Genomic DNA, 25327 nt, shown 5'->3' on the forward strand with positions numbered 1-25327 from the left:
AGTGTGGTTGTTGGGCGTATGGTGGGTGGTGGCATCTATAGTCACCTGTTGAATACAGAGGTCCCTCAATTGTCATGAAACCCTACTTGAAACTTGAAACCCTAGTTCAAATAGGTCAACAGACAGGTTCAAGTCAACTTGAATGCTACTTGTCAATGGCAATAGACTCAATGATTCCTGACCCTTTACTATATTGACTATAAAGGAAACTCTACCTATTCGACCCCCCAGTCTCTTGGGTTCAGTGAACGCGGGTACACTCTTTAAAAAAAGTGTGATCTAAAACCTAAAAGGGTTATTCGGCTGTCCCCATAGGATAACCCTTGAATAAAAAAGTTTGGTTCCGGGTAGAACTATTTTGGGTTCCATGTAGAACCCTTCCACAGCGTGTTCTACCTAGAACCAAAAAGGTTTATCCTATGGGGACAGCAGAATAACCCTTTATGAACCCTGTTCCTTTCAGCTTTTCTCTATGATTTCCTGGGACTTCCTATGGGCCACTCCTAATGATATGACTTCCTGGGACTTCCTATGGGCCACTCCTAATGATATGACTTCCTGGGACTTCCTATGGGCCACTCCTAATGATATGACTTCCTGGGACTTCCTATGGGCCACTCATAATGATATGACTCCCTCTATGTTTGTTATGGGGGCTTAACTGTTGCCCGAGACACTTTGATGTGCCTAGTTACAATTTACATGTGTGTGTGTGTGTGTGTGTGTGTGTGTGTGTGTGCGTGTGTGTGTGTGTGTGTGTGTGTGTGTGTGTGTGTGTGTGTGTGTGTGTGTGTGTGTGTGTGTGTGTGTGTGTGTGTGTGTGTGTGTGTGTGTGTGTGTGTGTGTGTGTGTGTGTGTGTGTCTTTGTCTCTGGGTTTTTGTGTGTCAGTCTCTGTGCTGTGTGTTGTGTGTCAGTCTGCACCTGTGTTGCCTTAGCAACCAAACCCTTTCATCCACATTGATTTATTATCATTCGATCTCCCAGCAGTTGTCTAATATTCAACACAGTCGCTGAAAACACATAGAGTCGTGCAACTAGATACAACACTATTGAACTGATAACAGGGTCATTACTTTTCACTGATGATAAACACGTATCAATAGCATTACTTTGCTTCAATCTTTGTTCTCCTGTTAGTGAGGTAGAATAAAGGAACAATTGATGCAGCCATGCCAAAAGCACTAAGGTAAAGAGGAAAGACAGGAGACTGAAAGAGAGAGAGCTGGTGCCAAACACTAGATGAAAGGAGAGAGGAGAGGCAGGAAAGATGTGGTTAGAAGTTGGTTTATCAACAACAAAAAACAACTGTGCCACATAGGAACTACAGTAGGGCTTGTGAGAGCATGTACTGTAGGACTGTACGAAGCTTAGTGAAGCCTCTTTGGTGAGAGTGTTACCATCAACACCATAACTCAGAGGCCGGGTGCTGAGGATCCTCCAGCCACCATCAACACCATAACTCAGAGGCCGGGTGCTGAGGATCCTCCAGCCACCATCAACACCATAACTCAGAGGCCGGGTGCTGAGGATCCTCCAGCCACCATTAACACCATAACTCAGAGGCCAGGTGCTGAGGATCCTCCAGCCACCATCAACACCATAACTCAGAGGCCAGGTGCTGAGAATCCTCCAGCCATCAACACCATAACTCAGAGGCCGGGTGCTGAGGATCCTCCAGCCACCATCAACACCATAACTCAGAGGCCAGGTGCTGAGAATCCTCCAGCCGTCAACACCATAACTCAGAGGCCAGGTGCTGAGGATCCTCCAGCCATCATCAACACCATAACTCAGATGCTGGGTGCTGAGGATCCTCCAGCCGTCAACACCATAACTCAGAGGCCAGGTGCTGAGGATCCTCCAGCCATCATCAACACCATAACTCAGATGCTGGGTGCTGAGGATCCTCCAGCCCGGGTGATGCCCTTCTTTACTGTAACCACTGGTCTCTACGTGTAATCTATTCCACTACAAGTCCACTCATGGATGGCGCCATTCCCCAAAGCCACACACAGACAGACAGTGGCACACAAACACACTCAACCCAAGACAAAAGCACATCTCCCCACATGTTTGTCTTGCCTTCCCTCTCTTTGCCCTGTCCTTCCTCTCCTCCCTCCTCCCTCCTCTCGCTCTACCCCTGACTACACACTCCATCTGTTCCATCCTATACTTCTAGTAACAGGTGGCAGAACTGGGAAGAGAGAAAATAGAATAGAATAGAAACTCCAGTGTTAACTACACTGGACAACCCTCTGTCATGACAAATAAAAGAGCTCTCTGAACGTGTTTTGTTCTGAGTCACTCCTCCAACTCCACCGTTCAGTGGAGCTGGGGGAAAACAGAGGGCTTCCCTTTGTGTTGCAGGGGCCAAGAGGCAGGTGGGGAAACAGGGGGAAACAGAGGGCTTCCCTTTGTGTTGCTGGGGCCAAGAGGCAGGTGGGGAAACAGGGGGAAACAGGGATTTGTGGGAGAGGAATGTCAAATGACAGGCATGTTTTTCCTCCGGCTCCTGTTTGATGGCGTTCAGCCTCCATTTTTGTTTTATTTGTGTAGCTGTTATTTGAGATGTGGGTGATGGTTTGTTTACAACTTCAAGAAAGCTCTGGAAGTAAAAAAAAAGAAAAGAAAGTGCAACATATTCGGATATCATATCGACATAAATGTTCCATTTTTTCGTTTGCATGTACGTCAAATATCACCTGTAGGCTTCAGATGAGAAAAAGGAGATGTGTTTGTTTCTTGGACACAGTTAAACCAAGAAGCACGTTCAATGGAGATTTTCCATTGATAATGATTGTTAATCCAGGACCAGTCTTAAAGGTCCAATGTAGCCGTTTCTATCTCAATATCAAATCATTACTGGGTAACAATGAATTACCTTTTCAATTTTGTTTTAAATTAAAATGGACAAAAATACACAAAAATTGCTTAGCAAAGGGTAATTTCTCAAGCAAGAACTTTTCTAGGAATGTCTGGGAGTGGTCTGAGTGGGAAGGGGAAAACTGAAAATGACCCGTTACTGATAGAAAGGTTTAGACATTTCTTTCTTATTACCACATGGTGATGTCACCATGGAAGGCCAAAACTCCATCCCACCAAAACAGGCTGAAATTTCAGGCGGCCTTTTCAAACAGCTCTTACACTAACTGCTATTTCACAGTATTATTCCAAACTCAAAGTGTGGAAATATATATAAAACACAGGAAAACCACAAAAATCAGCCTTTAAGCTGTGTCTGGGAAACTGCCGCTTAGTGTTCAAGTGATTTACTTTCTGAATCTGAGGCCACTCCAGTCCTCCCCATCCACTCTATCTGACTGAATGAGTCATTTATCTCTCTTTAGTTGTCTCTCTGAGCCGTTCCTCTTCTTCTCCTCTTGCACTTCTCTCCTCCTCCTCCTCCTCCTCCTCCTCTCCTTCCTCTCTCCCACCCTTCAGAGCTCATTCATTTCACTAACTGGTTTGTTCTAATGACAGACACACTCACAGTCAGGGCTACACTCCCCACTCCCTCCCCTGTAATTTGGAGTACAATGGAAACGTTATGTATAAGTAATCAGCATTCCCAGACATGATCTCCAGGCGACAAGAGGAGATGTCTTCTCAATGTAAAGATCCATTCCTCCATTGTGCCACAAACTTCTTGGTGGGTCCTGAAATCTAAAGTGACAACACTGTGTGTGTGTGTGTGTGTGTGTGTGTGTGTGTGTGTGTGTGTGTGTGTGTGTGTGTGTGTGTGTGTGTGTGTGTGTGTGTGTGTGTGTGTGTGTGTGTGTGTGTGTGTGTGTGTGTGTGTGTGTGTGTGTGTGTGTGTGTGTGTGTGCGTGCGTGCGTGCGTGCGAACCCATCTTCCTGGCTGAGTAAACCTGTGGTTGGGACCCCGGCCAGCATTAGGCTTCATTGTTATTAGTCTGGCTCTTCCTTCTCAGTGATCCTTTAGGGATTGCCATGTCTCCTTCCCCCTAACCAGCCACCCCTGGTACTAAACAGTATCTCTGGTGATTGAGAGGCATTGAGAGTAAGCCAAGTTTCAGGGGATCAGCGGTGGTTGTCTGACTGTGGCACTACAAGCCCTAGTCTAAAAACATCTCTAGACCACCTCTTCAAATCCTCTTCACCTAACAGTCAGTTAAATGTGTACATACTTCCTATTCTCCATGTCTTACTTTTACTATTTTATCCAGCTATAGACTAAATAATCACGATTGTCACAATATTGTATCTGCCTCTTATAGAAATGGCAGAAAGCTCAATTATAGATCAGCCTCATTAGTGGATGTACAGTAGACAGCAGTAGCTTGTCAGTGATGATGAGTCTGGCTGTTATAGGTGTGTAGAGAGATTAATCCGCTGTGTGTTCCAAAGATATGCATTCCTTCCCTCTAGTCTATTACTCAGAGAGGGAGAGGTAGAGAGATCCTCCTGTCTGTGCTGCCTCCCCCGTCTCCTCCCTCTTATCAGTGCTACTGTCATCAGACAAGGAGGACATCCCATCCCTCTTCTCCCCCCAACTCATCCCCCTTTCACTTATCCACCATTTCTACCTGGCTTTTCAGGTGTGCACTGTAGACCTCTGGCACTGAGTTCAGACGACAGTGTCTGGCCTCGATGAGGGGAGGAGGATGAAGGGATGAGTGGGGTGACAGCTCTCTTCCTGGAAAGAGAGGGAAAGATGGGGATGACCCCGTCAGCCGTACCAACTGTATCTGACAAGCCGAGTTCAGACCAGAAATGTGGATTATCCCATGACAGCTTCTTCCCGAAAGACATCCTTAATCAAAACCACATTTTTGTAACTTAATGATCATATCTGTAAGATGTAGATGATAATATACTGACCTGACCTCTCTCTCCCCCCCTCTCTCTCTCTCTCTCTCCCCCTCTCTCTCTCTCTCTCTACAGAGCCCTCTCTGTATTTCGGAGAACTAGATTACATTGTGGATGAGAGTTCAGGCTATGTGGAGGTCAGGGTCTGGAGGACTGGCACTGACCTCTCCAAGACGGCCACAGTGACCGTCCGCTCCAGGAAGAGTGACCCCGTCTCTGCTGAAGGTCAGAAGAAGAACGTGGATGTTAGATCTATTATTTCTATCCTCTTTGTGGTGTAGCGTTTCCAGAATACAGTGCCTTGCAAAAGTATTCATCCCCCTTAGCGTTTTTCCTATTTTGTTGCATTACAACCTGTAATTTAAATAGATTTTTATTTGGATTTCATGTAATGGACATACACAAAGTAGTCCAAATTGGTGAAATGAAATGAAAAAAATTACTTGTTTCAAAAAATTCAAAAATATATATATATAAAAAAAGGAAAAGTGGTGCGTGCATATGTGTTCACCCCTTTGCTATGAAGCCCCTAAATAAGATCTGGTGCAACCAATTACCTTCAGAAGTCACATAATTAGTTAAATAAAGTCCACCTGTGTACAATCTAAGTGTTACATGATCTCAGTATATATACACCTGTTCTTAGTGGTGTTGCAGGCCCCAGAGTCTGTAGCACCACCAAGCAAGCGTCACCACCAAACAAGCGTCACCATGAAGACCAAGGAGCTCTCCAAACAAGTCAGGGATAAAGTTGTGGAGAAGTACAGATCAGGGTTGGGTTAAAAAAAAATATCCGAAACTTTGAACATCCCACGGAGCACCATTAAATCCATTATTCAAAAATGGAAAGAATATGGAACCACAACAAACCTGCCAAGAGAGGGCCGCCCACCAAAACTCACGGACGAGGCAAAGAGACCAAAGATAACCCTGAAGGAGCTGCAAAGCTCCACAGCGGAGATTGGAGTATCTGTCCACTTTAAGCTGTACACTCCACAGACCTGGGCTTTACGGAAGAGTGGCCAGAAAAAAGCCATTGCTTAAAGAAAAAAATAAGCAAACACATTTGGTGTTTGCCAAAAGGCATGTGGGAGACCCCCCAAACATTTGGAAGAAGGTACTCTGGTCAGATGAGAATAAAATTTCACTTTTTGGCCATCAAGGAAAACGCTATGTCTGGCGCAAACCCAACACCTCTCATAACCCAGAGAACACCATCCCCACAGTGAAGCATGATGGTGGTGTAACGGCTGTCGTAATCCTCCTCCTCGGACGAGGAGGAGAGGCGAGAAGGATCAGACCAATATGCGGAGTGGAAAGTGGTCATCTTTTAATACACTTAGACTGAACACTTAATATACAAAACAACAAACGTGACAAAACCGCAAACAGTCCCGTGTGGTACTAACACTGACACGAGATGCAAACACCCACAAAAACCACGTGAATCACAGGCTGCCTAAGTATGATTCTCAATCAGGGACAACGAATGACAGCTGTCTCTGATTGAGAATCATACCCGGCCGAACACAAACAACCCAACATAGAAAATAACACCTCGACAACCCACCCCAACTCACGCCCTGACCAACTAAATAAACACAAGAAAAAGGAAAAACAGGTCAGGAACGTGACAGGTGGCAGCATCATGCTGTGGGGATGTTTTTCATCGACAGGGACTGGGAAACTGGTCAGAATTGAAGGAATGATGGATGGCGCTAAATACAGGGAAATTCTTGAGGGAAACCTGTTTCAGTCTTCCAGAGATTTGAGACTGGGACGGAGGTTCACCTTCCAGCAGGACAATGACCCTAAGCATACTGCTAAAGCAACACTAAAGTGGTTTAAGGGGAAACATTTAAATGTCTTGGAAGGGCCTAGTCAAAGCCCAGACCTCAATCCAATTGAGAATCTGTGGTATGACTTAAAGATTGCGGAACCCATGCAACTTGAAGGAGCTGGAGCAGTTTTTCCTTGAAGAATGGGCAAAATCCCAGTGGCTAGATGTGCCAGGCTTATAGAGACATACCCCAAGAGACTTGCAGCTGTAATTGCTGAAAACGGTGTCTCTACAAAGTATTGACTTTGGGGGGTGAATAGTTACGCACACTCAAGTTTTCAATTTTTTTTGTCTTATTTCTTGTTTGTTTCACAATAAAAAATATTTTGTATCTTCAAAGTGGTAGGCATGTTGTGTAAATCAAATGATACAAACCCCCCCCAAAAATCCATTTTAATACCAGGTTGTAAGGCAACAAAATAGGAAAAATGGCAAGGGGGTGAATACTTTCTCAAGCCACTGTATCTGTCACACTATTTACAATTCCCCTGGAGTCCCTAAATCTCTGTTTTCACATTATTCACAAGCTCTCTATCAGTGTAATTACACAGAATTCCCAATCGTTCCTAATATTTCTCAAACATTCCGGTGTCATCTCTTTCATGGTAGTATCCCAATGCTCTTACTGACTCTCTCCCCATTAAGATATATGTGTAATGTTCTATTTCTATGTTCCCCGTGTCCCCCTGCCAGCCGGCCTAGACTACGTGGGCATCAGCCGTAACCTGGACTTTGCCCCCGGGGTGACCATGCAGACATTCAGAGTGACCATTTTGGATGACCTGGGTCAGCCGGAGCTGGAGGGTCCGGAAACATTTGACCTGGTGCTGAGGATGCCCATGAACGCTGTGCTGGGGGAGCCCAGCAAGACCACCATCACTATTAATGATACTGTTACTGACCGTGAGTTATACACACTCTGTAACACATACACACATGTGTAGATATATAGACCCCAGCAAGACCACCATCACTATTAATGATACTGTTACTGACCGTGAGTTATACACACTCTGTAACACATACACACATGTGTAGATATATAGACCCCAGCAAGACCACCATCACTATTAATGATACTGTTACTGACCGTGAGTTATACACACTCTGTAACACATACACACACATGTAGATATATAGACCCCAGCAAGACCACCATCACTATTAATGATACTGTTACTGACCGTGAGTTATACACACTCTGTAACACATACATGTAGATATATAGCCCCCAGCAAGACCACCATCCCGGTTAATGATACTGTTACTGACGATGAATTATACAGACACACACACTTTTTCACACACTGTTTTAGTGTTAGCATAACCACTGTTTTAGCGCTAACATAATCACTGTTTTAGCGTTAACATAACCACTGTTTTAGCGCTAACATAACCACTGTTTTAGCTCTAACATAACCACTGTTTTAGCGCTAACATAAGCACTGTTTTAGCGCTAACATAACCACTGTTTTAGTGTTAGCATAACCTCTGTTTTAGCTCTAACATAACCACTGTTTTAGCACTAACATAAGCACTGTTTTAGCGCTAACATAACCACTGTTTTAGTGTTAGCATAACCTCTGTTTTAGCTCTAACATAACCACTGTTTTAGCGCTAACATAAGCACTGTTTTAGCGCTAACATAACCACTGTTTTAGTGTTAGCATAACCTCTGTTTTAGCTCTAACATAACCACTGTTTTAGCGCTAACATAAGCACTGTTTTAGCACTAACATAAGCACTGTTTTAGCGCTAACATAACCACTGTTTTAGCTTTTCTCTTTGTATGAATTGTTTGTGTTTTGTTATCCATATAAAAGTAGCTTTGAGATGATTGTCTAAGGCACATTTAGTCAGTGAGCAATGAGAGAATTAGACTATGCTCCCTATGCAGAAGCTATGAAAAGAATATTGAGCTACTAAAAAAACACAGTAATGATAAGTAGTATTCTATTCTCTTCAGAGCCTAATTCAAATCTACTTATTATTCCAGTGCCCAAGGTTCAGTTCAAGGATGCTGCCTATAAGGTGGATGAGGCGGACGGGGAGATGAAGGCCGTAGTGTATCGAAGTGGAGACATCAGTCACAGGTCTACGGTGCGCTGCTACACCCGCCAGGGCTCTGCCCAGGTCATGATGGATTATGATGAGAGGCCCAACACGGACGGGTCACTCATCACCTTCTTCCCAGGTAACCCCAGTCTCTCTCTCTCTCTCTGTTTCTCTCTCTCCCTCCCTCCCTCTTCTCCTCTCTCTCTCTCTCTTCCTCCCTCTTCTCCTCTCTCTCTCTCCCTCTCTCTTCCTCCCTCTTCACCTCTCTCTCTCTCTCCCTTCTCTTACTCTCTCTCTCCCTTCCTCCCTCCCTCTCACTCCCCTTTCTCCTCTCTCTCTCTCTCTCCCCCTTCTCTTACTCTCTCTCTCTCTCTCTCTCTCTCCTTTCTCCTCTCTCTCTCTCCCTCTCCCCTTTCTCTTACTCTCCCTCTCTCTCTCTCTCTCTCTCTCTCTCCCTTCCTCCCTTCCTCTCACTCCCCATTCTCTCTCTCTCTCTCTCTCTCTCTCTCTCTCTCTCTCTCTCTCTCTCTCTCTCTCTCTCTCCTTCCCTAGCTCTACCCCTTCTCTCTCCCAATGTCTTTTTATATGCCAACCCCCCATATCCTCATATTTCTATGTGTTAACGCTGTGTTCCCCCTGTCTGTCTCTCCTATAGGGGAGAGTGAGAAGGAGTGTGTGGTGAACGTGGTGGATGATAACCTGTATGAGGAGGATGAAGAGTTCCGTCTGGTGCTGGGAACGCCCAAGAGCAAGTCACTCTTCGGAGCCTCCATAGGGGAACAGAAAGAGGCGGTTGTCACCATTACGGACGAGAAAGACAGTAAGCATTACCCAAGGAACATGGAGATATCTACTACACCTAACATTGGGCTACGCTGTATAGATCTATCTAATAAAGTATTACAAATAAAATGACAAAACACTCTATTTTATTAATCATTTAATTCAGTCTCTAGAGAGTTAGAGGTAGTAGTATGTTCTGTTTTGTATCTGGAGTCTAACCTGATTCTCTCTCCTCAGAGCCCATCATCCGTTTCAGTGAGATAAAGTACAGCGTACGGGAGCCCCAGATCCAAGGGGAGACAGCCGTGGTGAAGATCCCTATCCTGAGGCTAGGAGACACCTCCAAGGTCTCCCTGGTCCGGGTCCACACCAAGGACGGGTCAGCCACCTCTGGAGAGGACTACAACCCGCTGTCGGAGGGTGAGTCCTAGCATTAAGTTATCATATAGTTTAATCATGTAACACAGACATAACTAACCCTAACGTCTGGAGAGGACTACAACCTCCTGTTGGAGGGTGAGTACACATACAGGAACTGTAGTCTATGTTCCAATATCCACTCTAGCATCCCACTTAGATTGTCCAAAACATTGCTTCATTCTAAGTGGGATGTTAGTATGGGCGTTAGAACAGAACCATATGAGAGAAGGATAGGGGCATTACCACAGTAACAGAATGATGTTGAGACTCAGATCTGAAGCTTTAAAATGGATGTCAAAGAAAAAACAATGATTGCAAAGATAAATAATCCATACGACTCTATGCACAAGGACGACTTTTAACAATGTCCACTGAACATTTTACAAAAACACATTTACTTGAAGAAACAGCACATATCGTCATTCTGTTACCAAACTTTGCATCTGCACTGTTCTTCAAGTAAATTCGTTTTTTTGTAAAATTTTCAGTGTAAATTGTTAAAAGTAGTCCTTGTCAGAGAGTTGTATGGTTTGTTTAACTTTGCAATGATATGTTTCATGTTTGACAGACATTCAATTCTCAGCATTATTCTGTTTTCTGTTACCGTAGAATTGCCCCTATACAGCCATCGTTGTCATACTGTGTTGGGCACTGTCGTGTATAACCCATTCACACCAAAAACGACCTGATACATTTTTAATAGAGATCCTTATTAAGCTCTTGTTTAACCTTGTGTGTGTCTCTCAAGATGTGGAGTTCAAGGAGGGCGAGACAGAACACTTTGTGGAGGTGCAGATCCTGTATGACGGCCAGAGAGAGATGAGAGAAGCCTTCGTCGTCCACATGAAACCTGATGAGTACATGGTCGCAGAGATGCAGGTAAGACTGAGGGCATGGGATCTCTCTCTCTCTCTCTCTCTCTCTCTCTCTCTGTCTCTCTCTCTCTCTCTCTCTCTCTCTCTCTCCCTCACACACTTTATGTATTTATTTAACCCTTATTTTACCAGGTCAGTTGACTGAGAACACATTCTCATTTACAGCAACAACCAGGGGAATAGTTACAGGGTGGATGAATGAGCCAATTGGAAGCAGGGGATGATTAGGTGACCGTGAAGGTATGAGGGCCAGATTGGTAATTTAGCCAGGACACCAGGGTTAACACCCCTACTCTTACAATAAATGCCATGGGATCTTTAGTGACCACAGAGAGTCAGGACACTGTTTAACGTCCCATCCGAAAGACGGCACCCTACACAGGGCAATGTCCCCAATCACTTCCCTGGGGCATTGGGATATTTTCGGGGGGACCAAAGGAAAGAGTGCCTCTTACTGGCCCTCCAACACCCCTTCCAGCAGCATCTGGTCTCCCATCCAGGACCAACCCTGCTTAGCTTCAGAGGCAAGCCAGCAGTGAGATGCAGGGTGGTATGCTGCTGACACCCACCTAGATCACCCACCGAGACACACACACACACACCATATAAATACCCTCAGCAGGTCTCAGGGCATGCACACACACTTGAACACACAAATAGCCAGGCAGCAGCTGCCACTGTCAGCAGCCCCAGCACCCAAATCACCAGCTATTATAAAAAGACTTCCTGGTTGAGTCCATGCTATGAGAATGTCCCTCAAGTCAACCCACAGAGCAGTGTGACCTACAAACACAGCTATGTGACATCCCAGACATGTACTGTACCATACCACTAACCTGACACAAATAATGCTAGAGGTATACGCTCACTTTAACCCACTTTTCTCCTTTGGTATTATAAATATGCTGTTCTAAGGAGGACTCCACCTTCTCAAACGTCCAAGTTTACAATGTAGAACACAAAGTGTACAATACCCGTGGAATGGTGTTTTGAATCTCTCTCTCCCGTTCATCAGATGAGTAAGGCAATTGTGTACATCGAGGAGATGGACAGCGTGGCAGACGTCACCTTCCCGGCTGTGCCTACTGTGGTGTCCCTGCTAATGTACGATGACACGGCCCGCGCCAGGGACAACCCTCACCCCTCTACTGGCTACCCCATCGTCTGTGTGACGGTGAGTGGTGGCCACTGGGCCCAGACACACACACGCAGAATGCAACCACCTAGACACACAGACACACACACCTTATATCCAGGTGTTTAACCATGTGAAGCTGAGCTGGCGACAAGGTCGGAATACTTTCATCCAGTCCAAGAAGCCGAGGCTTCAAACTGATGGTCTTTGTGTTTCATAGTTTCAAAACCTGTTGTTTAAGTGGTAAATCAATCCATTTTCCATTGAAATGCTTTCTCCAGTTCTGACTAAATCCTAAACATGAGACCCTTTCACCGGCATAACAAATGTACCCATGTATTCTCAAATACATATTACCGATATACCATTGCATATAGCCTCGTAAACTTCACTTCATGTGTTGAGCGCGGTTTACAAGACTACTGTGTATAGTCCTATTACATGCCATAATCACATATAACTGTGGCCCATCCCTCACATGCAGGCCTGCAACCCCAAATACCACGACTTTGACAAGACGGGCTCCATCTGCACGGCAGAGAGCATCAACGACACCCTGACCCAGTACCGCTGGCTGGTCAGCGCCCCCAGCGGGTCGGACGGGGTCACCTCGCCCCTGAGAGAGGTGGACACCAACACCTTCTTCACCAACACTAAGTCCATCACCCTGGACTCCATCTACTTCCAGGCTGGGTCGAGAGTCCAGTGTGCTGCCCGGGCGTTCAATACGAACGGGGATGCTGGTCTGGAGCTGTCCAGCCCCATCATGGTGGTCAGCAAGGAGGAGGGTGAGTGGAGACTGGGGGGGTGGGGACTTCAGAGTTCAGTGACATCAACCTTCATGACTGTTGATGACATCTGTTATATGTCCTTATTAGGACAGAGTTACGTAGGCCTTGTGATGGAGAGTTCAAGAATGATTGTCTATCCGACAATAATATGTCCCGTGTGTCTGTGTAGGTCTGTGTCAACCACGTATCACTGGCACGGTGGGAGCTGAGCCCTTCTCTGCTAAGATCCGCTACACCGGCCCTGACGACCCTGACTTCCCCAACCTCATCAAACTCACTGTCAACATGCCACACATGGACGGTGAGTAACAGGCTCTGTCATGTCCTTTCTTACTGATCTAGAGTCGGTTTGATTGTTTAGCTAACGATCGATGACAATAGGACTGAGGTAGAAAGAACTGATTCAAGATCAGTTGTCAAGGGTAAAAAGTTAGCAGGTCATTAAAAGATTTCTAAATGTTGCAATTGATTGATGATGTATTGAAACCATCTCTCTCTCACCTCTCTTCTCCTCAGGCATGTTACCGGTCATCTCTACGCGGCCCCTGTCCAACTTCGAGCTGACCCTGTCTCCGGACGGCACGCGCGTGGGCAACCACCGCTGCTCCAACCTACTGGACTTCAACGAGATCCAGACGGGCCACGGCTTCATTACCGACGCCACCAAGAACCCTGAGATCATCGGCGAGACGTCGCCCTACCAGTACAGCGCCGACATGCGCTCCACCAACAGCCTGAGATTCTACAGGAACCTGAATCTGGAGGCTTGTCTGTGGGAGTTTAATAGTTACTACGACATGTCCGAGCTGCTCACCACCTGTGGAGGTTCTATCGGGACGGATGGACAGGTACTGGAGAGAGAGAGACATACACACATATGCACTGATGCAAACACACACACACACACAAACTGACACGCTGGCTGTTCTCTGTGTGCAACTCTCGATTACTCAGTCTGCTGTCGTTGTTTTTCAGTAATCTGTCAAGTTGAAAGTAGACATTTTGAAATTACCTCTGTGTTAAATTCCCTCTGTGTTAAATTCCCTCTGTGTTAAATTCCCTCGGTGTTAAATTCTGTCTATGTTACCTTTCATGAAAAGTAGACATTTTGAAATTCCCTCTGTGTTAAATTCCCTCGGTGTTAAATTCTGTCTATGTTACCTTTCATGAAAAGTAGACATTTTGAAATTCCCTCTGTGTTAAATTCCCTCAGTGTTAAATTCCCTCGGTGTTAAATACCGTCTATGTTACCTTTCATGCTTGAATGCTCTGAAGTGTTCCTATCCTTCTGTTTTATACTGTGCTATATGCTGATCCAGGTACAGTTGAAGGTGACCCTGACTATGTATCTCTGTGTTGCTCTTCCTCTAGGTGCTGAACCTGGTCCAGTCCTACGTGACTCTGCGCGTGCCTCTCTATGTGTCCTACGTCTTCCACTCCCCTGTGGCCGTGGGAGGATGGCAGCACTTTGACCTGCAGTCAGAGCTCAAGCTCACCTTTGTGTACGACACCGCCATCTTGTGGCAGGACGGAATCGGCAGCCCGCCGGAGGCTGAACTACAAGGTACAGCCAATTCGGCCCACTGTTGGCTATTTTAAGTGCTACAGTGAGGTGGATGAATTGCAGTATTACTCAGTTAATACCTGTATAATTAATAGTCTGCCGGCACATTTGATTAGAATCTCCGAGCTGACGAGGTGAAAGATCTGTCGATGTGCAGTTGAGCAAGGCACTTACCCCTAATTGCTCCTGTAAGTCACTCTGGATAAGAGTGTCTGCTAAATTACTAAAATGTAAATAATGTCTTATGCATTATTTCACCAGTGAATGATAGAGGTGGACAATAACCCTGGTTTGATGTAACTGTGTCCCTATAGGATCCATGTACCCCACCAGCATGAGGATCAACGAGGAGGGACGTCTGGTGGTCAACTTCAAGACTGAGGCCCGCTTCAGGGGACAGTTTGTCATGTCACACCCAGGTATTACGCACGCACACACACACACATCCGATAGGGTGATTGTATAGCTTTCTCTCCTATTGGGTTGCACTGTGACCCAGATCCGGTACCGCTAATAGAATGGAACCGTCTACAGGGTTGTTCTGCCAAATGTCAACATGACATTACCCTTTTCAGTAAGAATAAAACTACCATCAACAATGTAAAATGTGTATACCTTACAACAAGGTGCGTTCATTTTTAACTTAGACATACAGTCTACAGTACAACACCGGTCTTAAGATGTTGTGTTCATGTATGCCCTTGTCAGACACATAAAGCAAAGAAACGCTCAACAGAAGTGTATGTGTGAGACTAAAGAGAGGTTTGACTGTGTGTTTCCAGGAACCACTCTGTCGTCCATGGTAATGTGTGCTGACCTCTCTGGCCTGACCTTCACCCTGGCCCTTGTCAGGACTGAGCCCACCTACAACCAGCCCATGCAGCAGTGGAGCTTCGTCTCTGACTTCGCTGTGAGCTGCCATCTTGATCATTGTATGTCTTAAAGGTAGACTCAGCGATATGACGTGGCCACGAGCAGCACCGTAGATATTGCGATGAGCGAGATGCAAGACTTCACTGTCACACACAGTATCTGCGTATGTGCACGGGTTGGCTTCACGCTGTTAGAGCGTGGCAGGTGCAGGACCAAAACAGCTGAGCGCTCTTAGTTGTTGAGGAAATGGACCCACTATGCTGTTTACTTTGTCATATCGCTGAGTCTACCTTTAACTTTGTATTCTTAGTGTTTGTGCTGAAGCCAACTGGTAGATGGTAATGACAGAAGACTAGCGTTAGCTTTAGCAGCACATACAGTATGGATACCAGACCAGCAGTAACTACCATAAATGGTTGGTGTGTTTTAAAGTTGTTTTAATGATGTTGTAATGTTGTTGTCTGTAGGTGCGGGACTACTCTGGCACGTACACAGTGAAGATGATCCCCTGCAGTGCCTCTCCCAATGGGGAGTTCAGCATTCCCCCTGTGTGTCACCCACGAGAACCCCTCACCTTCCACATGGACATCCGCTTCCAGCAGGTCAGCACCACCACCACCACTGCATACCCACAGTCTCTGGCAGACTAGCATACCCAAGACGCTAGAATCAAGAGGAAACTTTGTCATTCACCAATGCTGATTTGTCTTGGTGTTGTATGAGGCTAAAAACAATAGTAGCAGATACTTGCTGATTAAATGCATTGGACCAAACTTTTAAATCTTATCAACTCTCTTGGTGCCTGTGTTTGACCTTTGCTCTCTGACCACCCCAGGTGAGTGACCCGGTGGCGGCTGAGTTCAGTCTGAACACCCAGATGTTCCTGCTGTCCAAGAGGGAGCTGTGGCTGTCGGACGGATCCATGGGCTTCGGAGAGAGCACCGACACAGCCTTCTCAGAAGGTACTGGACTACTACTGACGCCTAGTGGACACTCTAGGAACCACTAGTCAACATATAGATAGATACACCACTAGTCAACATATAGATATATACAACACTAGTCAACATATAGATAGATACAACACTAGTCAACATATAGATAGATACAACACTAGTCAACATATAGATAGATACACCACTAGTCAACATATAGATATATACACCACTAGTCAACATATAGATAGATACACCACTAGTCAACATATAGATAGATACAACACTAGTCAACATATAGATAGATACAACACTAGTCAACATATAGATAGATACACCACTAGTCAACATATAGATAGATACACCACTAGTCAACATATAGATATATACACCACTAGTCAACATATAGATAGATACACCACTAGTCAACATATAGATAGATACACCACTAGTCAACATATAGATAGATACAACACTAGTCAACATATAGATAGATACAACACTAGTCAACATATAGATAGATACACCACTAGTCAACATATAGATAGATACACCACTAGTCAACATATAGATATATACACCACTAGTCAACATATAGATAGATACACCACTAGTCAACATATAGATATATACACCACTAGTCAACATATAGATAGATACAACACTAGTCAACATATAGATAGATACACCACTAGTCAACATATAGATATATACACCACTAGCCAACATATAGATAGATACACCACTAGTCAACATATAGATATATACAACACTAGTCAACATATAGATAGATACACCACTAGTCAACATATAGATAGATACACCACTAGTCAACATATAGATGTATACAACACTAGTCAACATATAGATAGATACACCACTAGTCAACATATAGATATATACAACACTAGTCAACATATAGATAGATACACCACTAGTCAACATATAGATAGATACAACACCAGTCAACATATAGATAGATACACCACTAGTCAACATATAGATAGATACAACACCAGTCAACATATAGATATATACACCACTAGTCAACATATAGATAGATACACCACTAGTCAACATATAGATGTATACACCACTAGTCAACATATAGATGTATACAACACTAGTCAACATATAGATAGATACACCACTAGTCAACATATAGATATATACAACACTAGTCAACATATAGATAGATACACCACTAGTCAACATATAGATATATACAACACTAGTCAACATATAGATATATACACCACTAGTCAACATATAGATAGATACACCACTAGTCAACATATATATAGATACACCACTAGTCAACATATAGATATATACACCACCAGTCAACATATAGATATATACACCACTAGTCAACATATATATAGATACACCACTAGTCAACATATAGATAGATACACCACTAGTCAACATATAGATATATACACCACTAGTCAACATATATATAGATACACCACTAGTCAACATATAGATATATACACCACTAGTCAACATATATATAGATACACCACTAGTCAACATATAGATAGATACACCACTAGTCAACATATATATAGATACACCACTAGTCAACATATAGATATATACACCACTAGTCAACATATAGATATATACACCACTAGTCAACATATAGATAGATACACCACTAGTCAACATATATATAGATACACCACTAGTCAACATATAGATATATACACCACTAGTCAACATATAGATATATACACCACTAGTCAACATATAGATAGATACACCACTAGTCAACATATATATAGATACACCACTAGTCAACATATAGATAGATACACCACTAGTCAACATATAGATATATACAACACTAGTCAACATATAGATATATACAACACTAGTCAACATATAGATATATACAACACTAGTCAACATATATATAGATACACCACTAGTCAACATATAGATAGATACACCACTAGTCAACATATAGATAGATACACCACTAGTCAACATATAGATATATACAACACTAGTCAACATATAGATATATACACCACTAGTCAACATATAGATAGATACACCACTAGTCAACATATAGATAGATACACCACTAGTCAACATATAGATATATACAACACTAGTCAACATATAGATATATACAACACTAGTCAACATATAGATATATACAACACTAGTCAACATATAGATATATACAACACTAGTCAACATATAGATATATACAACACTAGTCAACATATAGATAGATACACCACTAGTCAACATATAGATGTATACAACACTAGTCAACATATAGATAGATACACCACTAGTCAACATATAGATAGATACACAACTAGTCAACATATAGATATATACATCACTAGTCAACATATAGATAGATACACCACTAGTCAACATATAGATAGATACACCACTAGTCAACATATAGATAGATACACCACTAGTCAACATATAGATATATACAACACTAGTCAACATATAGATAGATACAACACCAGTCAACATATAGATAGATACACCACTAGTCAACATATAGATAGATACAACACCAGTCAACATATAGATATATACACCACTAGTCAACATATAGATAGATACACCACTAGTCAACATATAGATGTATACACCACTAGTCAACATATAGATGTATACAACACTAGTCAACATATAGATAGATACACCACTAGTCAACATATAGATATATACAACACTAGTCAACATATAGATAGATACACCACTAGTCAACATATAGATATATACAACACTAGTCAACATATAGATATATACACCACTAGTCAACATATAGATAGATACACCACTAGTCAACATATATATAGATACACCACTAGTCAACATATAGATATATACACCACCAGTCAACATATAGATATATACACCACTAGTCAACATATATATAGATACACCACTAGTCAACATATAGATATATACACCACTAGTCAACATATATATAGATACACCACTAGTCAACATATAGATATATACACCACTAGTCAACATATATATAGATACACCACTAGTCAACATATAGATAGATACACCACTAGTCAACATATATATAGATACACCACTAGTCAACATATAGATATATACACCACTAGTCAACATATAGATATATACACCACTAGTCAACATATAGATAGATACACCACTAGTCAACATATATATAGATACACCACTAGTCAACATATAGATATATACACCACTAGTCAACATATAGATATATACACCACTAGTCAACATATAGATAGATACACCACTAGTCAACATATATATAGATACACCACTAGTCAACATATAGATAGATACACCACTAGTCAACATATAGATATATACAACACTAGTCAACATATAGATATATACAACACTAGTCAACATATAGATATATACAACACTAGTCAACATATATATAGATACACCACTAGTCAACATATAGATATATACAACACTAGTCAACATATAGATATATACAACACTAGTCAACATATAGATATATACACCACTAGTCAACATATAGATAGATACACCACTAGTCAACATATAGATAGATACACCACTAGTCAACATATAGATATATACAACACTAGTCAACATATAGATATATACAACACTAGTCAACATATAGATATATACAACACTAGTCAACATATAGATATATACAACACTAGTCAACATATAGATATATACAACACTAGTCAACATATAGATAGATACACCACTAGTCAACATATAGATGTATACAACACTAGTCAACATATAGATAGATACACCACTAGTCAACATATAGATAGATACACAACTAGTCAACATATAGATATATACATCACTAGTCAACATATAGATAGATACACCACTAGTCAACATATAGATAGATACACCACTAGTCAACATATAGATAGATACACCACTAGTCAACATATAGATATATACAACACTAGTCAACATATAGATATATACAACACTAGTCAACATATAGATAGATACAACACCAGTCAACATATAGATAGATACACCACTAGTGAACATATAGATAGATACACCACTAGTCAACATATAGATAGATACACCACTAGTCAACATATAGATAGATACACCACTAGTCAACATATAGATAGATACACCACTAGTCAACATATATATAGATACACCACTAGTCAACATATAGATAGATACACCACTAGTCAACATATAGATATATACAACACTAGTCGACATATAGATAGATACAACACCAGTCAACATATAGATAGATACAACACTAGTCAACATATAGATAGATACACCACTAGTCAACATATAGATATATACACCACTAGTCAACATATAGATAGATACACCACTAGTCAACATATAGATAGATACACCACTAGTGAACATATAGATAGATACAACACTAGTCAACATATAGATAGATACACCACTAGTCAACATATAGATATATACAACACTAGTCAACATATAGATATATACAACACTAGTCAACATATAGATATATACAACACTAGTCAACATATAGATAGATACACCACTAGTCAACATATAGATGTATACAACACTAGTCAACATATAGATAGATACACCACTAGTCAACATATATATAGATACACCACTAGTCAACATATAGATAGATACACCACTAGTCAACATATAGATATATACAACACTAGTCAACATATAGATATATACAACACTAGTCGACATATAGATAGATACAACACCAGTCAACATATAGATAGATACACCACTAGTCAACATATAGATAGATACACAACTAGTCAACATATAGATAGATACAACACTAGTCAACATATAGATATATACACCACTAGTCAACATATAGATGTATACAACACTAGTCAACATATAGATAGATACACCACTAGTCAACATATAGATATATACAACACTAGTCAACATATAGATAGATACACCACTAGTCAACATATAGATATATACAACACTAGTCAACATATAGATAGATACAACACTAGTCAACATATAGATAGATACACCACTAGTCAACATATAGATATATACAACACTAGTCAACATATAGATAGATACACCACTAGTCAACATATAGATATATACAACACTAGTCAACATATAGATAGATACACCACTAGTCAACATATAGATATATACACCACTAGTCAACATATAGATAGATACACCACTAGTCAACATATAGATATATACAACACTAGTCAACATATAGATAGATACACCACTAGTCAACATATAGATATATACACCACTAGTCAACATATAGATAGATACACCACTAGTCAACATATAGATATATACAACACTAGTCAACATATAGATATATACACCACTAGTCAACATATAGATAGATACAACACCAGTCAACATATAGATAGATACACCACTAGTCAACATATAGATAGATACAACACTAGTCAACATATAGATATATACACCACTAGTCAACATATAGATAGATACACCACTAGTCAACATATAGATAGATACACCACTAGTCAACATATAGATATATACACCACTAGTCAACATATAGATAGATACACCACTAGTCAACATATAGATAGATACAACACTAGTCAACATATAGATATATACACCACTAGTCAACATAGATAGATACACCACTAGTCAACATATATATAGATACACCACTAGTCAACATATAGATAGATACACCACTAGTCAACATATATATAGATACACCACTAGTCAACATATAGATAGATACACCACTAGTCAACATATAGATATATACATCACTAGTCAACATATAGATAGATACACCACTAGTCAACATATAGATAGATACACCACTAGTCAACAAATAGATAGATACACCACTAGTCAACATATAGATAGATACACCACTAGTCAACATATAGATATATACACCACTAGTCATCATATAGATAGATACATCACTAGTCAACATATAGATAGATACACCACTAGTCAACATATAGATAGATACACCACTAGTCAACATATAGATAGATACACCACTAGTCAACATATAGATAGATACACCACTAGTCAACATATAGATAGATACACCACTTGTCAACATATAGATAGATACACCACTAGTCAACATATAGATATATACACCACTAGTCAACATATAGATATATACACCACTAGTCAACATATAGATAGATACACCACTAGTCAACATATAGATATATACATCACTAGTCAACATATAGATAGATACACCACTAGTCAACATATAGATATATACACCACTAGTCAACATATAGATAGATACACCACTAGTCAACATATAGATATATACACCACTAGTCAACATATAGATGTATACACCACTAGTCAACATATAGATAGATACACCACTAGTCAACATATAGATAGATACACCACTAGTCAACATATAGATAGATACACCACTAGTCAACTTACATGCTCTTTCCATGACATAGAATGTACAGGTGAATCCAGGTGAAAGCTATGATCCCTTGTTGATGTCACTTGTTAAATCCACTTCAATCAGTGTAGATGAAGGAGAGGAGACCGGTTAATTAAGGATTTTTAAGCATTGAGACAATTGAGACATGGATTGTGTATGTGTGCCATTCAGAGGGTGAATGGGCAAGGCAAAATATTGAAGTGCCTTTGAATGGGGTATGGTAGTAGGTGCCAGGCGCACCGGTTTGAGTGTCAACAACTGCAACTCTGCTGGGATTTTTCACACTCAATAGTTTGTGTATCAAGAATGGTCCACCACCAAAAGGACATCCAGCCAACTTGACACAGCTGTGGGAAGCACTGGAGTCAACATGGGCCAGCATCCCTGTGGAACGCTTTGGACACCTTGTAGAGTCCATACCCCTGACAAATTGAGGCTGTTCTGAGGGCAAAAGTGGGTGCAACTCAATATTAGAAAGGTGTTCCTAATGTTTTGTCCACTCAGTGTATATTAGCTGTTTTATCTTATAGAACTCACACAGCTTTCTATCTAACTGCTTTCCGAGTTCGAATGTAAAGATCATATTTAACAGTCTAATAACCATTTAATGAAGCTTTCAGTGCTTGTTGAACTGTCACAGAGCAATGGACACCACCCTCCTCTAATCTCTCCCTCCATCCGTATCTCCAGGCTCCTCTATCTACGGCCGTGTGATGGTGGACCCAGTCCAGAACCTGGGTGACTCCTTCTCCTGCAGTATAGAGAAGGTGTTCCTGTGTACAGGAGCTGACGGTTACGTCCCCAAGTACAACCCCACCAACAAGGAGTATGGCTGCCTGGCCGACGCACCTTCACTGCTCTACAGATTCAAGATCCTGGTGCGTACGGCAATCACTTAACACATGATGCCTCCACTCAGGGGGAGATTCCTCTGGAGTTTTGTTATGGTCACTTTGAATGCAGTTTGGTCAGTTTTGCTATATTTATTAATTAAATAATTGCTTCAACCATCTACAACCATTTGTGTTCTTGATATCTCAGTACATGTGAGCCATGCTGCTGTTAGACTGTTGAAATACATTTTACGTTTTAGTCATTTAGCAGACGATCTTATCCAGAGCGACTTACAGGAGCTATTATGGTTAAGTGCCTTGCTCAAGGGCACGTCGACAGATTTTTCACCTAGTCGGCCACGGTATTTGAACCAGTTACCTTTTGATTACTGGCCCAATGCTCTTAACCGCTAAGCTACCTACCTCTAATCCATAGACATCCTATACAATATTTCTAAGTTAGGTTCTATCTCTAATTATTTCAGTGGTCTAACCTGTGTGTGTGTTTTGCTCCTCAGGACAAGGCTCAGCCAGAGACCCAGGCCACAGCGTTTGGAGATGTGCTGTTTGATGCCACTCTGGCCCTGGACACTCCTGGAGGCCTGCCTCTGGTCAGACAGCCTGGTTCAGACGGATTCGCCCTGTCCTCCTCGCCTCTCTTCCAGGTCAGCTGACACGCGCACGCACGCAGCCCCCCTCCCCCAGAGAGGCTCTCTTTGACTCTAATCGTACCTAATATGGTCTGTAAACTGGATACTAATGGGAAAATAGTCTCTGTATGGTTGAATTAAATCTGGTTTCTGAAATCTGAATTTGATTACTTGCACAAAAAAACACAGGAATTTAGTTTGAAATCACACACTGAAAGGTATAGGCCAAAGTCTTCATCACTAACCTCAAGCTCCACTGTGTCTGGATGTTCCAGGTGGCTGCAGGTCGGGAGTGGTTCATCCACACCATCTACACCGTCCGCTCCCGAGACAACGCCAACCGTGGCATCGGCAAGCGCAGCCTGGAGTACCACCACAGCCTGTCCTCCGTGGCCGACCCTCAGCCCGACCTCCACACCTCCTCCCTGGGTCGCTACCGTCGTGCCGCCCCCGCTCCGGACCTGGCCCAGGACATCGGCACCGACAACAATCGGGGAACCAACATCCAGCACATCGCTCTGGACCGCACGGACCGCCTGGTGGTGAGCCAGCGCCAGCCATGGGGGGGACGTGACCGGGCTGGGTCTGACCGCGACTCACCCTTCCTGGAGCGCCCCCTCCTGGAGAGCTCCGGCAGGGAGCCAGCGGACACCTCCACCCTGCCCACGCTGGTAGGCCTGGCCGGGTTGATCCTTCTCACCTGCCTGGTTGCCATGGTGGTTATTCTGCTGGTGCGGCGCAAGAGGAAGAACCAGAAGAAGAGCCAGTTCCCTCCCTACTCCACCTCGTCGTGCTCGGCCTACAGCGGAGGGAGTGGCAACAGCAGAAAGGGCATGATGGGTACTGGACGCAGCAGCTTGGACAGCTCTGAGGTCTAGGCTCAAGACTAGAGACAGCCCTCCTACCAACACCATCCCGTCCCCGTGGCCTTCTGATAAGACATTGACAGTTGTCAACAGTTCCACCCTCTACCACTGCGCTGCCGTCTAATGGCTCTATCCAGTCCTTACCGCTGAGGCGTTATAGATTGCGTGATAGAAATGTAAAGGTCATTTCCGATTGAGCCGACATATGCAGCGTGAATACAGTCTCCGCTAACTCGGGAACACTGGCTTTAAATTTCAATCACGCTGTAACACTTGATCTTCAGCAATACGGATTGAATAGAGCCCTAAGACAGGGCCAACCCTGCCTTCGGCTAGCACTGAAGACAGCACAGCCAATTATTGGGACAGTTGATGTCAGTTGATGTGTGTTGTGGGCCTATAACCAGAGTATGAAT

General features: G+C 42.5%; 1 protein-coding gene across 1 annotated transcript in view; it reads left to right on the plus strand.

Moving 5' to 3' along the window:
• The window catches only part of LOC120034751 (FRAS1-related extracellular matrix protein 2-like), a 55478-nt gene extending 30555 nt beyond the window's left edge, over positions 1-24923 (plus strand). Inside the window, exons 7-24 of the mRNA XM_038981356.1 lie at positions 4907-5056; positions 7365-7574; positions 8668-8865; positions 9382-9546; positions 9747-9929; positions 10678-10808; positions 11820-11978; positions 12424-12727; positions 12900-13031; positions 13247-13578; positions 14102-14294; positions 14609-14713; positions 15077-15204; positions 15635-15769; positions 16003-16129; positions 23253-23440; positions 23914-24060; positions 24321-24923. Of these exons, the coding sequence (XP_038837284.1) occupies positions 4907-5056; positions 7365-7574; positions 8668-8865; positions 9382-9546; positions 9747-9929; positions 10678-10808; positions 11820-11978; positions 12424-12727; positions 12900-13031; positions 13247-13578; positions 14102-14294; positions 14609-14713; positions 15077-15204; positions 15635-15769; positions 16003-16129; positions 23253-23440; positions 23914-24060; positions 24321-24923 (3590 nt within the window). The remainder of the gene's footprint in view (positions 1-4906; positions 5057-7364; positions 7575-8667; positions 8866-9381; positions 9547-9746; positions 9930-10677; positions 10809-11819; positions 11979-12423; positions 12728-12899; positions 13032-13246; positions 13579-14101; positions 14295-14608; positions 14714-15076; positions 15205-15634; positions 15770-16002; positions 16130-23252; positions 23441-23913; positions 24061-24320) is intronic.
• The last annotated feature ends 404 nt before the right edge of the window (positions 24924-25327 follow it).

Source organism: Salvelinus namaycush, chromosome 42 (genome assembly GCF_016432855.1).
Source record: "Salvelinus namaycush isolate Seneca chromosome 42, SaNama_1.0, whole genome shotgun sequence".
In the NCBI taxonomy this organism is placed as follows: domain Eukaryota; kingdom Metazoa; phylum Chordata; class Actinopteri; order Salmoniformes; family Salmonidae; genus Salvelinus; species Salvelinus namaycush.